Source organism: Kwoniella mangroviensis, assembly GCF_000507465.2.
Source record: "Kwoniella mangroviensis CBS 8507 chromosome 1 map unlocalized Ctg01, whole genome shotgun sequence".
NCBI classification, from domain to species: domain Eukaryota; kingdom Fungi; phylum Basidiomycota; class Tremellomycetes; order Tremellales; family Cryptococcaceae; genus Kwoniella; species Kwoniella mangrovensis.
This window is the reverse complement of record NW_027062533.1, coordinates 7,118,807-7,132,947: the sequence shown is the minus strand read 5'-3', so window position 1 is coordinate 7,132,947 and position 14,141 is coordinate 7,118,807. Positions and strand designations below refer to the sequence as shown.

Genomic DNA, 14,141 nt, shown 5'->3' with positions numbered 1-14,141 from the left:
GTGGGAGAATTTATCCCAAGACGGACACTTGTACAGGATCATCCTTCTTCTCATAGCCACCTTCCAACTTGTGCTCCGTCGCCTCTTCTTCAGCCATGACGTCCGCAGGGATTCTGTCAGGAGTATTATTGACGAGCACGATGAACGGTGGGAGTCCAAGGGCCATAAGACCAAAGGTGACGCAGCTGCAAACGGATATAGAGTTAGCTATAGTAGGATCGCCGTGGTGATATCTGACTGAGTTAGTAGAACTTACAATCCGATCAAAGGACTTTCGTCGGTCTTACTCTTCATACCGTATGCGACAGCTTGTCCGATAGCTTCCATACATCTGAACGCAGCACCGTTTCTTACATTGGCTAAAATCACACAGCATATCCAGGTCAGGCTAAGTTACGAGCAAAGAAAAAGTACATGACTCACACTGAGCATCAGTGGCGAAAGAAGATGATAACCAGTACATGTAAGATTGCGAAAGTGGACCGGGTGGTTTGGATGAAGAAGTACGGTAAGAACGAAGCTGGATATCGACTATCACTCCAATCGATCGCCCCAGGGTCGTTCTTATTGAATTTCACCTGCATGATAATTGACCAAATGTACACTGCCGCATCGAGGATCACGACTGTAATCAAGCCGACCTGAGCTCGACGTCGTTGACTTAGGGATTTCATATCGAGGATGGATCCGAGCCCAAAACAACCGACGCTGTCGTGGGATATGTCAGTGTAAGCAAATAATTGTGGCATCATTGAGAATAGAAATCACTTACATGCAGAAGAAGGGCGAGAAGAGTGATGAAAGTGCACGAGCCCTGACACTGAAGTATAGTCCGAGACATGTACTCCACGAACCTCTGTAGGAACGATAGTCAGCATATATCGATTGTTCCACACGTGTAGTAAGCAATGAGGTTTACTCACCCGTAGAAGAATGACCAGAAGGCCCATAGAGCAGATAGCAGATGAGCTTGGACCTCCAAGTTTTCTTGATCAACCTGCATTCCTGGGCGGTTTCAACTTTCTCTGATACTCTGATCCTGGTACCGTCGGATCGAACAACATGATCCAAGGGAGAGATCAAGAGGGCGAAGGGGATGCTGCGGAAGATGAACAGGTTAGATGGAACGGAAGGTGATTACGACCAAAATCGACTGAGATGCGATACTCACGCCAAACATTCAATGATCAAGAAGATGATATATGTATCCGGAGTGACACCACCTTCAACACCGTCAATATGGTTTGGCCAAGCTGAGGGTTGATGGGGTATCAGCGCTGGCGGCTCATGGGAATCGGTGAGCAAAGGTGGACTCACTTGATAGCACCTTCGATCAGTTGACCCAAATTTCTACTAACAATCCACAAAGCAAGGTATTTTCCTCTAGCCCCACTTGGTGCAATCGACATGATAGTACCTGATTCGGCAACGTACCAAGCACCTGTACCGAATCCTTCAAGGAATGATCCGACAATGAGAAACTATTAACGACATCAGGGCCAATCAGCAATACGCCTTGGTATGTTCGACTCAAAAGGAATAACAGGAATGGGAGCCCGAACTCACCCATTGATTTCCGAATTTACTGTTTGTATAGAAAGAAGCACCTCTCAAAGGGAAAGTCAAAGCACCAATGAGTAGTGCCCACTTGGTACCGAGTTTATTGACGAGTGGACCACCGAGGAAACAGACTATGACGGCACATGTATCAGTTGAATGACGAAAAGTTTAAGAAGAGCCAGAATATACATACCTCCAGCCAAAGCAGCGTATGATACAGCATTCCTAACAGTACCAACAACCCACACCGTATCAGCTAACCTTACTGAGCTGATACATAGACAGGTATGATGTACTCACGCGATATTGTTAACAGTAGCAGTAGCCAACCCACCCCCAATAGCCCGGCGATCGCATCAGCCATCGCTAGCCCGCAGAAGGCTTGAATACTGAGCAAGATCATCTGCGTCAAACTGTGATCTTTGATCCTCTTCCATAGAGGTGTGTCCCTCTTGTACGCTACCATATCGAAATCCCCCTCAGCGTCGTTACTTGCGTTGATAGGTAGAGCACCATCTTTGATTCGGAGATTATCGTCTCGTCCTCCTGCATAGGTATTGGGAGGGGCAGCGTCGAACTGAGACATCTTTATTTCGAGTGAGTAGATTTTCGATGATCAGTGGGGTGAGAAGAGAAAACAAGGGGGAAAAACGCCTGGACATATCTGCGATGATCCAATATATCTGTACATTCTCAGACGAGATTGGGTCCGAAGTACATCATGGATGGAAAGTAACCGACATCTGCTGAGCGAGGGAAAGCTATCATTGGACCATCCCTCAAGATGATAATGTATTTTTCATTCCGGAAAACATTGTACCATTCAGGGTTCCGCGATGTCGGACAAAAATATCCAACGGTTTTGCCGAGGGGCTCCTGGCGAGTGAAATAATTGAATTTAGCTGCACTCAATAATGCTCTTAAACTCAAAGCTGAACGAGATCGGACGGCGGTTAAAATCGCTTAGGCGTTTTAGCACAGAGGTCATGCGTCGTGATTGGTTCCGGTATCGTCTGAATGGGGTTTACCTGATACCAACTAAGAGGCGTTCACAGCAGGTATGGCTAGTGCATTACCGTTGGTCGGATAAGCAGAGCAGAGATCTGCATACGACATGTGACTGGGTATCATCCGTTTCATCGGAGTGCTATTTCTGTATCGCATATCGTGATGCAATGCGGCTATGGTATGAAATGTGTTGACAATTGCGTGTGGGTGGGCGTTAAATGGATCGAAAAGAGATTGGTGGATGACATCAATATACTGCAGCATTCCGCCTTCGCGGCGGCATTCATAGTTATGGATAAGCAGATGAGATAAGCAATGGTCATATCCCTATCTATCTGCCATTCAAGGTGGGCTTTGTCCTTAGACCAACTTTTCATAAAGAAATACATTCTCTTAAAATATCACCATTGAAGTTTTCTCATTTCATACCTCTTTCAACTTGTTCATTCCCTTTCTATCTCACAGCGGATCAGTCTCAATCCAGCCTGTCGATTGACTCAATATCGTCGGGGAGGAGCGTTGGTCTCGTCCTTGGAATCGTAGGAGCTGTCGTTGTACATAATGACATTAGCATACTCATGGCGGTCGTTAAGTGTACCGATAGGACACTCACGTATCGATAGGACCGAGCAACAACCTAAATCAGCAGGACACAAATCAGCGATTACCTTTGAATGCTCAATGTAGTCGGTAGGATAATCCATATATGCTGACACTCACTTCATAAGCCACATCTCGGGACTCAAGTCTTCACCAGTCTTTTGTTTCATTTGTTCTTGCTCGTACTCGTAGTCCATAGTCTGGTCGATAAGAGAACCTATCGCGGGGTTGTCGTCAAGGGATGACAAGAACTTTTGAGCTGTACATCGCTGTAACATCAGCTCTACTGTGCGATTCGAGGTCTGACAACAGAGTGAAGCTGGACTGACCAGACTTATCGTTCCCAACTTGAGAGAGCTGGTAGGAGACAGCATCGGGACCGTCTATCATGGCACCATCACCAGTCAGCTGTGTTGCCTATAGTACCGTGCTTTACCACTTACATCGACTTCGTTGAAGCTCATGATTGGCATTGGTGATGACTTGGACAACTGTTTAAGGGGGTGGTCAGCCTTCTGATCATTGACCTTGTTAAGACAGGAATTACACCCACTCTTGTCGGTCGATTCCCCAGCAGGAGCACCTATGATGTTCATTCATGTCAAGTATTGCCACTACGGTACTGAGCATACCGAACCGACTTACCATCAGTGATAGCAATAATAAGGAGAGGCTTTTGTAAAGCATTAGCCCGGGCAGGACCCAGAAGAAGAGGTTGGAGAATTTTCTGGTCAAGGGATGTACCAAGCGGTGTAAGACCTATGTAGAGGATGAGGCAAGCATGAGCTCGATGAATGGTATCTGAGCCATCAAAAGGGAAATGGACCTCACCACTAAACTTGACTTGTTGGACAAGTTGCAAAGCGGCTTGCTCGTTGTTAATGTTGTTGCCTTGAAGTTGAGAGTTGAGGAATCGGACTTGGCTGTAGAACAAAGCGTCATTAGCCTTATACGGCCGGTGATCTTAAGTAAGAGTGAATAGCTCACATCCCGTCATGGTCGAAGAGAGAACAAGCGAAAGCGATCTTGCCCAAAATCCTGCGGTGAGTATGAAGTCAGCGTTTCATGCATCTGGACCAGTTGTGAGAATGCAATTCCAGGTATCACTCACATCTTGAGATCCTCGATCCTTTCACCGTTCTGCTCGAAAGCCATACTTCCCGAGTCATCGATGAGGACGACGACATCGAAGAGCGAGATCTTGACCAAGTCCGAGGCGAGCTCGACGGGAAGTTTCCAGTTCGATGCGAGTTGTTGTAGAGCGCCTGATTGAACGACTCGTTGGGCGATCGGTTCGAGTGCTTGAGGAGGGTAGAAGGCTTCGAGATGTTGCTATAGGATGGAGTGAGAGTGGACGGAGAGGTATTAGCAAGAAATAATGAGATGACTCGGTATGACATGGGCGAAGAAGCCAGGATATAGGATAGGTCTCGCTTACATCTCTGACACATTGGCTCAAGAGTTGAGAAACGTATTGAGCGTTCACACCACCACCTCCAGGTGCGGCTCCAGCTCCGCCGTATCCTCCTGGAGCACCGTATTGACCTGGTTGCTGGCCATATCCACCGGGTTGTTGACCATATTGAGACTGTTGTTGGCCATATGCGGGTTGTTGTTGTTGGCCATATTGACCGGGCCGTTGGCCGTACTGGCCGGGTTGTTGACCGTATTGCCCTGGTTGTTGACCATAAGCAGGTTGCTGTTGACCATACTGACCATACTGTTGACCATACCCACCTGGAGCTTGACCTTGAGTTTGACCTGGTCTACCGCCTGGAACAGCAGGAGCACCATACCCTTGTTGAGGTTGTTGACCGTATTGACCCTGTTGTTGTGCGCCATATTGGCCAGGTTGTTGTTGCTGTTGACCGTACGCGGAATGTTGCTGGCCGTACTGACCTTGTTGTTGACCATATTGACCTTGTTGAGGAGCACCATAAGGGGACTGACCTTGACCTTGGGCTACACCGTATCCGCCCTGTGCGCCGTAGGAAGCACCTGGTGGTTTGTTTGACATGAGGCCTGCTGCACCTGCCAATTGGTTTGCTTGAGCTAGCTTGGAAGCGAATCCCATGATGCTGACGAGTTGTTGAGTGGCAATATGAGCTACGTTGGACAACAAAGGGAAGTTGAAAGTTGAGCGGTATGGGCAGATATTAGATAACAGTGAGGCTGTGTACCGTGGGGAATGGGAATGGGTAGGAGTGAGGAGTGAGGAGTGAGGAATGTCCCCTCAACCCCACACGTCATCACATCACATCCACAACACAGCATATGGGGGGTTTGCTCTCCCACGGTAGCCTTGAGGCATTTGACAGGTAACTACGAGTACAGTGCCAGACGAGGCCGTTGACGCATACGAGTGTGGACGTCTATGTGTACATGCGAGGTCTTGCATCAGTAAGGGAGTCAGAACGACTCTGCATGGATAGATTGACGAAGTCTGTAGTCCTCACTACCTAGATTGGACAATGAGTCTGTTTCTGACGTGGCCAGATCGATTCAAGTCTCTCTTCTACCTCTCGTAAATCAAGGTCTCTTAGTCGCGTTCCTTTCTCACGACATGAGCATGCGGCCCCGAATTGCTGAGATTTAAGCGTATGAAAGAGGTTAGCTCTATCCAGGTGACGTAACCTCTCCGGTTACCTCATGTCGGTTGATCTCTGTCTGAACGCTGTAGCCAGATAGGAGAGATACAATCGAAAGATCAGAAAAGTCATGTCGCACATCAATCTGCATGACATCACAAATCTGGAATGAATCGAACCTAAGATATGAGTGCTGATGAGGTGCTCTGATAAGACATGTGAAAACAACCTTTCTCCAGTTTAACTCGACTGAAGATAAATAGATGAAAATGCGCAGATCAGATCTTTCGGTATGCCGTCTCACTCTGTGCACAAAAAGAGCAATTCGAAATATACTGTAGCATCTTATAGTAGACATCAGTCAATATGGTCGAACAACAACGATCGACTGAAACAGATACGGTCAATACCAACAGTCCTAAACAACAGAATGAAAAGGTCGTCCCGGCTGCTATAGTAGAGGATGAAGCTGCCATCGATGGTGTCGATCCAGTATATGCAGCCAAAGCGAGAGTGCTTAACCGAGCCGTATGTCTCTACCTTGACACCCCTGTTCCATGACCCCAATGGTTCAAGCTGATTTGATGGTATCTGGTAGATCCAAGATATAGGTATGGGTCGATATCAATGGCAGCTTTTCTTCGTCATAGGATTCGGATGGGCTCAAGACAACTTATGGCCTATCGTCACATCCCTTATCCTCACTCCCATCTCTAACGAGTTCCACCCTTCGAAACCACCTTTACTTACACTAGCGCAGAACATCGGTTTATTAGCCGGTGCAGTCTTCTGGGGATTCGGATGTGATATATTCGGCAGGAAATGGGGGTTCAACCTTACATTAGGAGTTACTGGTGTATTTGGGATGTTGGCAGCTTCAAGTCCTAACTTTGGTGCAGCAGGGACATTCGTTGCGCTCTACGGTGGGTCGATACTGCCCTCATGGACGATGTGACGGGGAATCGTATCCGGAGAGGTTATGTGACAATGAGCTTTCGATGTGTCATGGTCCTTGCGTTCACCAAAACTCGATCCAGCTGATATTCCTTTCCTCTTCCTTCTCATTTCTCCAAATTCTCGGGGCAGGCTTCGGAGTGGGCGGGAACCTGCCTGTTGATAGCGCTATCTTCCTTGAATTCCTACCTCAATCGCACCAATACTTACTCACCGTCTTATCGATCTTCTGGGCGTTTGCGCAATTACTCGCTACCCTCATCGCCTGGCCAATTTTAGGAAACCTCACATGCCAACAGACTGATCCCGATTGCACTCGATCGAATAATATGGGTTGGAGATATTTTATCATTACCATGGGTGGATTGGCTTTGCTCATGTTCTTCATAAGATTCTTCATCTTCCACATATACGAGTCACCGAAGTACTTCATGGGTAAAGGACGTGACGAAGATGCCGTCAAGATCGTACATGAGGTTGCTCGACGGAATGGGAAGGAATCTACTATTACTGTGGATGATCTGAGAGCTTGTGAAGGTGTGACGGGAGGACTCGTTACGGAACATCAACATGATGCCACAGCTGCGATCAAGAGGAAGATGGAGAAGCTAAGTGCTAAGCATGTCAAAGCCTTGTTTGCTACTAGAAGATTAGCATTTAGCACATCACTAATCATGGTAGTCTGGGCATTTATTGGACTCGCTTTCCCACTATATGTGAGTGCAATGTCTACTTATGGTCATTCGAGTCATCCAGCGTCTATTGGAACGACAGAGACATGGTCTCCTCTTGATCATCGGAGATAAACTGACTCCTCCAATCATTATACACACAGAACGCATTCATCCCCTACACTCTCGCTACGAAAGGAGCCCAATTTGGCGATTCATCAACCTACATCACCTATCGTAATGCATGTATCATTGCAGTTCTCGGTGTACCCGGTGCGATGTTAGGCGGTCTACTTGTCGAAGTGAAATGGATTGGTCGTAAGGGCACACTATGCCTCTCGACCTTGTTGACTGGGATATTCATCTATGGGTCGACTACGGCGAAAAACTCGAACACCCTCCTGGCCTGGGATTGCTTATATTCCTTCTTCTCAAACGTGATGTATGCTGTACTTTACGCTTACACACCCGAGATTTTCCCTACAAAAGATAGAGGGACGGGGAATGCTTTGACTGCTACCGCGAATAGAGTGTTTGGTATAATGGGTGAGTGACATCTCCGTTCAGGAATTAATAGGTCCATCTCTCTTCCTGTTTTCCATGGAGGAATTGATCTTTGGCCTCGGTCACAGACGTATGCTCATTATTCGTATTCTCGGTAGCCCCGATCATAGCCATATTCGCGAATCTCGAGACATCTGCACCAGTATACACAAGTGGGGCCCTTTTCTTGGCCGCCGGAGCGATAGTACTCATCTTGCCTTACGAATCGAGAGGGAAGGCTTCTCTGTAAGAAAAAGATCAATTTTCTCAATATAACCATGTAGCCAATATCGCGCACGTTGCGCAATGTATTTGAGATTATGCTTCTTCCATATTACCCAGACAGATTATCGTAAGCTGTTATAACATCATAGCATACTTGTTATTACCTCATTTCGTACAAAACGAATATTTTATCGTAGCAACCAAAGTCCCTTAAAATTAAAAAAATTACTTATGATCTAGTCTACCTTCCAAAATCTACTTCAAAGCAGCATACAAAGCCCTCTCATACTCGACGTACGAGGCGTACCAAGGATCAGGGGATGGCGATAGGAGTTGAGTTGCGCAAATAGCCTGAATCCGGAGAAAAGTAAGCATCATAGACCGGTAAAGCAGCATGCTATGACTCAGCATAGTAAACACTCACAGCAATTCCAGTTCTCGGATCAATCCAGAACTGTGTTTTCGCTGCCCCGGACCAGCAACCACTTCCCGCTTTCCTTCCTTCTGTGAAATCATCTAATGTCAATAAGAAGCCGACTGAATGATTGACATTTTCCGCAGTAGGGGCAGGATGAATGTATTGAGGTTTGGTGACCATCTCCACTATCTTATCCACGCCATCGTACCCTTCTCCCTTGGGTATGGAGGGGGTAAAAAGCTCTCTCCACGATTCAGGCGATATGAGTGGCTTGGTCGAGTGATGTGGACTGTTGGGATCACATTGAAGTAAATGCCGAAGGAAGGTAAGATAGTCTCTCTGAGTACCGTATAGTCCTGCACCACCCGATAGCAATTCTTTTGGAACGTCCTTCGCATCGGATGGTCGATTCATACCGAAGTTCCCGGGTATTTTCTGTACCTTTCCTTCAACGTCCCTATAACAGATCCATATTTTGTGCTTCTTAATTTCCTTAGTAGGGTAGAAAGTCAAAGTGGTAATTCCACAAGGTTCGAACATGTGCTTCTGGAAATATTCTTCTAAGTCTAGACCTGACACTCTCTCCACCAACTTCCCGACCCAGTCAATAGAGGGGCTGTATGTCCAAGAAGTACCTGGCTCGTAGACGAAAGGCGTACAGAGTGACTTGACTGTCGCCTTGGGATCGAAAAGAGGAGGATGGGGATTTTGCTCGTGCCACTTGGACAAAACATTTGAGCCGACCATGTATGTGAAGCCTTTGAATTGGATATTCCAGATCAGAAGAGGAACAGAGAATTGTAGATCAGGTCTGTGCTCACCGGCAGAATGAGACATCAACATCCTCAAAGTGACTTTGTTCTTCGGAGAAGCGAGGATTGGTTTATCGTTCTCATCATATCCTTTCAAGAGTTGCAATTCCGTGATTTCAGGGAGATACTTTTCTACATCCTCCGTACTGTCTAGCGATATGACCTTCTGATCGACGAGCTGAAGAGCTGCGATCTATACATCCATGAGCAGTCAGTTACAATTCTTCTCAGTCGCGATCAGACCATGACTACTCACACACGTGATAAGCTTTGTTTGAGAGAAACATTCCGTAGCTGTTTCTCTCGAATCAGCTTCACGTGGACCTTAGGATATACAAGGTGCTTACTGGTATCTGGGTCTATCTGATCAGATGACTCATCTCCAAATGTCTTCTCGCCATATTGATTGAAGTAAATCTCCTCCTTCGCATTGGTAGCACCGTAGAAAACAGCTGGGACGTGTCTTCGATCGACCGTTTCCTTCAACAACTTATCAAGCGACTGTTTACCTGAAGGCGAGATAGTGGGTAGAGAGGACATAACGATTAACTCGGATAAGAACAATGAGCCGAGAGGAATAGAGACCTTGCGAATTGGATGACATGTATTTATGCTTGCTGCTGCATCTCACTGCAACTGGGATTGCCTTTCGGCTGTTCCGGAGTCTCCGGGTATCCCACACAAAGCTCGTTCCGGCGCCGACAGTCACCGGTGGCGTTGTATTTGGTATTGGTGAGATTTGTGTTGCTCATTAGGAAGGCAGTGTAATGAGCGATATGTAACTAGTCGTAATTGACTGCCAGGAGACCTTTATTCGCGTTTCGATCTGGCTGCGTCTGTTTAACCAGTCCCACCGTCTCCTGACTCGTGGTATCAATCCCGACCTTCTATTGAATGGTCTGAATGATTTATCATTACTTGTCACAGTACGGATATGCTTATTTGACGCCAGACTTAAAGCGTGATGCTCGTCTAAACCTATATACGCCGGCAAAAGGGCTTCTACAATTCAGTTCCATAAATCTGTTTCTTCATCACCCTCAGCCTTTGCGACCAAATTCCTAGATGATGACAACAGAAAGTCAATGACATCAAGGAAGGTCGGAGCTTGTGCATCAGGTGGCTGGACTTTGTATGGGATCCGTTCACCTCAAGTTCGATGCGACCAGATGGACTGCCCTAGAATCAAGTCGTATATCGAATCGGATGAACCTCCAATTGAATGATATTGTGACTCATCGCTATATATTGCGAGGACAATCTCAATATTCGATAATGAATGGAGGACTAGCTCGTGGAGGGGCTGTGAATATCGACTCATTCGCTCAGAAACGGTTTCAGCTCGTTAGAATCGGTCCGCGCAGATGCGCTATATTTCCTGCAGGATGGCCTAAAGAGTGTGTACAGCTTGTTTGATTGTCAATGCGGGGAAAACACATACCGACATGAGAATTCGAATACCACTCTCTTCGGGATAAACTGACGAGCGGACTGACATCACCATAAAAGCTCTGATTATTCGGGTTTCCACAGATACGCCACTTGATCCCACGAGGAACAGGTACTCGCAGCTGTATGACAATCCCTGGCGCAGGTCCTGCTTACCAGAGTAATCACGTACAGCCCAAGTAAGACTAAATCTACCATTCCTCGCCAATTTGTTGCGATCATGCCCTCTGCCCCCCTAATTGCCCACTTGATGACATGACCCTCTTGTCGGAAATGACCGACCTTGTGAACAGTTACGGCACAATTCATCATGATCGAGATTAAACTGAAATACGCCGGACCGCTCGAATGATTGCGGACCGCCAAGAGGTGAAGCTATTAACAGCACCATCTCAAAGGCGAAGCGTGTATTTTCAGCGATAGCTGTACTTCGGATCTCTAATATCCACCTCAAGGGTCTCACATGACTGCTTTGTACATGATCACGGAGCAGCATCTCACCGCAGTTCTGCCGGGACATAGATAGCTGATGTTGTATGCTGACCCCTGTCGCGATGCAGAGCGCATTGAACCCCATGGTACCCCTCATAGGCGCAAGTCTCATTCGGTCAGTCTTTGTACCGTCTATTCAAGCTATATAAAGTGAAAAGGATGACAAGGATTGACCCCCATGGGACTCCTGACTAATCTGATCCTTCACAATTCCATATACAATGGTCGGCGTCACCTTCAAAACCCAAGCTACCGAGACTGTGAGATTGACTGAAGAGCAGCTCCAAGCTGTGTCTCACCTCGACCCTGAACTCGTCCGTATCGGTCACGAAGTAGTTCAAAGACAGAAGAAAGAGAGCTTCATCCAGGCTTGGAGAAATCATGGAAGGGCTGCTGGATGGAGTGTGTTCCTGACCAGTGCTTTGTTAATGGAAGGGTTCGATACTGCCATCGTGAGCATCTCCTTCAGGCTGTATAGAATCTCAAGCTGATCGAGAGATTTGACTCTTCTTTAGATCAACTCCTTCTTTGCCTTGCCTGCGTTCCTCAACTCTTTCGGAACCAAAGGCTCAAATGGTAAACTTACTATCCCTGCCAATTATCAGAGTGGTTTGGTCAATATCGCCTATGTCGGCCAAATCATTGGGCTGTTCTTGAACGGTTGGTTACAAGAAAGATATGGATCAAGAAGAACCTTCATTGGCGGTATGATTCTCATGACTCTTACTATCTTCCTGGCGTTCTTCGCGGTCAGCTTGAACATGCTTCTGGTCGCTGAATTGGCCATGGGTGTCCCTTGGGGAATGTTCCGTAAGTCTGCGGTGTTAAATGAGACACAGAACAGATACACCCAATTTCCAACCGAATAGAAATCAATGCCTAACTGACGACCTGGTATCGATCAGAGACATTGTCCACCGCCTACGCAGCTGAGATTTGTCCGATACAATTACGAGGCTACTTGTCCGCTTTCGCATCTGTCGGATTTGGCGGTGGAAGTTTCATTGCTTCGGGTGGTGAGTCCAGTAACCTTGCCGTATTGGTCTTGATGATGACCCGATACACAGTTCTTCGAGCCTGTCTCCGAATTACTGGTGAATACGGTTGGCGACTGCCCTACGCTTTACAATGGGTCTGGCCAGTGCCTTTGGCTCTAGGGTGTTACTTCGCTCCAGAAAGTGAGAATCTGGGCGTGTCTATCTTGCACAAGCACGGATTCGAGAACTAACGTATCATGTCTTCTGATTAGGTCCTTGGTGGTTAGTGAGAAAGGGTCGATTCGAGGATGCTGAGAAGGTACTCAGACGATGCACCAGACCTGGATTTTATGCGGACAAAGAAGCTGAGGGATATGTGGCGTTCATGCAACATACTGACTGCCTCGAGAAGCTGGATGCGAAAGGTGGAAGCTGGGTGGAGATGTTCAAAGGAGTCAATCTGAGGAGAACGGAGATTGTGAGCATCTCATTCCTGCTTAACCGCACTCTCCCGGCTGACACCTTTTACTTATAGATGTTCGGGGTGTGGTTGGTTCAACTTTGGAACGGAAACATGATTACTGGTCTTACCGTTGAAATGTGAGTAAGGTGTACCGAGGATCAGTAAATCAACCGTACTGATACCCCCTTCAGGCTGGAAAACGCTGGAATGTCTACAACTGGTGCGTTCAACATGAACTTGGTACTGTCCGCTATGTCGATTGTTGGTGTTGCCATGTAAGTCCAATGATGGTGCATCGTTTTTGCCAAATGGTGCTGACTACTCTTTCAGCTCATGGGTCGCTCTTGGATGGACTGGTCGAAGACCAATCTACATGACTGGTATTGCCCTCGAAGCTTGCTGTTTGTTACCTATCGGTATTCTCGGTACCATTCCTCAAACCAATGCTCGACTTAATGCGATGGGTGCTTTGATGATAATCATCAATTTGCTTTTCCACTTCTCTTTAGGACCAGTCTGTAAGTATATATCTGAAATCACAAAGGAAATTACCCAAATGACAATGACCTGGTCTCTTATCTAGGTTACTCCATTGTGGGAGAGCTTCCTGCGTCAAGACTGCGAAGTAGATCAATTGTACTCGGTAGATTCGTATATGTAGTCAGTGCCATCATTGGCTCGCAACTTAGAGCTAGAATGGTCACTGCCACAGCGTGGAACTGGGGTGCCAAGGTGAGTCCAATTTGAACAACCTCATTCTCTACATGTAATCTTTGGACGAGTCATGATACTGTTGCTGATGAATCCTTGCGAACTAGTCCGCATACTTTTGGCTAGGATGTAATCTCGTCTGTCTCACCTGGACATTCTTCCGTCTACCTGAAACTGGTGGATTCTCATTCGCCGAACTGGATATCCTCTTCGCCAACAAAGTCCCAACTCGACAATTTACCAAAGTCAAGATCACTCACGAAGCTGTCGAGATCGGTACGGAGAAGCAAGCGTTCGATCATGATGAAAAAGGCGAAATTGAACATGTTGAAGGTGGTGCTCAGGGTGAGACTGTGCTGGATGAGGAGGAGAGAGCGGTGGTCCAAAATGAGCCGGTCCCGGGACACGTACCCACTCTTGCGTAACTGGTGCAAGCCTTGATATCCAAATTTGACTTGATGGGGTTTAGATGGTCGTGATTACCATATGATCCAGGACATTATTGGTGATTCATAACATTCTCACCTTACCTTTATTTTGTTTGTGTCTCTTCACTTTGGTATGACAGAAATGGCATTGTATAATTAGTATTGGTGATATACGCTCTGTAGAAAGAAGAAGAAAGTAAGCAAGAAATTCCAGTAGGAAGATAGTGTTGTGCGTAGATATC

General features: G+C 46.8%; 6 protein-coding genes across 6 annotated transcripts; 2 read left to right on the top strand and 4 right to left on the bottom strand.

Moving 5' to 3' along the window:
- Nucleotides 1-10: 10 nt before the first annotated feature.
- I203_102671 (uncharacterized protein) lies at nt 11-463 on the bottom strand (the record flags this gene model as incomplete). Its single annotated transcript, XM_065517157.1, has 3 exons — nt 11-185; nt 257-359; nt 424-463. 3 exons carry the CDS (start codon nt 461-463, stop codon nt 11-13), a joined length of 318 nt encoding a protein of 105 aa, XP_065373975.1.
- A 207-nt stretch (nt 464-670) lies between these two features.
- On the bottom strand, nt 671-2,146 carry I203_102670 (uncharacterized protein; the record flags this gene model as incomplete). The annotated part of the gene is made up of 10 exons (XM_065517156.1): nt 671-708; nt 773-856; nt 924-1,099; nt 1,172-1,253; nt 1,318-1,327; nt 1,394-1,481; nt 1,567-1,585; nt 1,649-1,691; nt 1,754-1,785; nt 1,861-2,146. The coding sequence occupies 10 exons, from the start codon at nt 2,144-2,146 to the stop codon at nt 671-673; spliced, it is 858 nt and encodes a 285-aa protein (XP_065373974.1).
- A 919-nt stretch (nt 2,147-3,065) lies between these two features.
- I203_102669 (uncharacterized protein) lies at nt 3,066-5,242 on the bottom strand (the record flags this gene model as incomplete). The annotated part of the gene is made up of 11 exons (XM_019146958.2): nt 3,066-3,114; nt 3,182-3,205; nt 3,289-3,427; nt 3,498-3,551; nt 3,612-3,659; nt 3,722-3,751; nt 3,814-3,927; nt 4,000-4,091; nt 4,156-4,206; nt 4,280-4,500; nt 4,607-5,242. 11 exons carry the CDS (start codon nt 5,240-5,242, stop codon nt 3,066-3,068), a joined length of 1,458 nt encoding a protein of 485 aa, XP_019003508.2.
- An 880-nt stretch (nt 5,243-6,122) lies between these two features.
- Nucleotides 6,123-8,174, top strand: I203_102668 (uncharacterized protein; the record flags this gene model as incomplete). The annotated part of the gene is made up of 5 exons (XM_019146957.1): nt 6,123-6,284; nt 6,355-6,679; nt 6,843-7,426; nt 7,546-7,927; nt 8,044-8,174. 5 exons carry the CDS (start codon nt 6,123-6,125, stop codon nt 8,172-8,174), a joined length of 1,584 nt encoding a protein of 527 aa, XP_019003507.1.
- A 230-nt stretch (nt 8,175-8,404) lies between these two features.
- On the bottom strand, nt 8,405-9,919 carry I203_102667 (uncharacterized protein; the record flags this gene model as incomplete). Its single annotated transcript, XM_065517155.1, has 5 exons — nt 8,405-8,500; nt 8,574-9,325; nt 9,389-9,572; nt 9,636-9,673; nt 9,727-9,919. The coding sequence occupies 5 exons, from the start codon at nt 9,917-9,919 to the stop codon at nt 8,405-8,407; spliced, it is 1,263 nt and encodes a 420-aa protein (XP_065373973.1).
- A 1,622-nt stretch (nt 9,920-11,541) lies between these two features.
- On the top strand, nt 11,542-13,896 carry I203_102666 (uncharacterized protein; the record flags this gene model as incomplete). The annotated part of the gene is made up of 10 exons (XM_019146955.1): nt 11,542-11,772; nt 11,836-12,130; nt 12,226-12,336; nt 12,388-12,498; nt 12,570-12,775; nt 12,833-12,897; nt 12,952-13,035; nt 13,091-13,278; nt 13,344-13,492; nt 13,579-13,896. 10 exons carry the CDS (start codon nt 11,542-11,544, stop codon nt 13,894-13,896), a joined length of 1,758 nt encoding a protein of 585 aa, XP_019003505.1.
- Nucleotides 13,897-14,141: the final 245 nt, after the last annotated feature.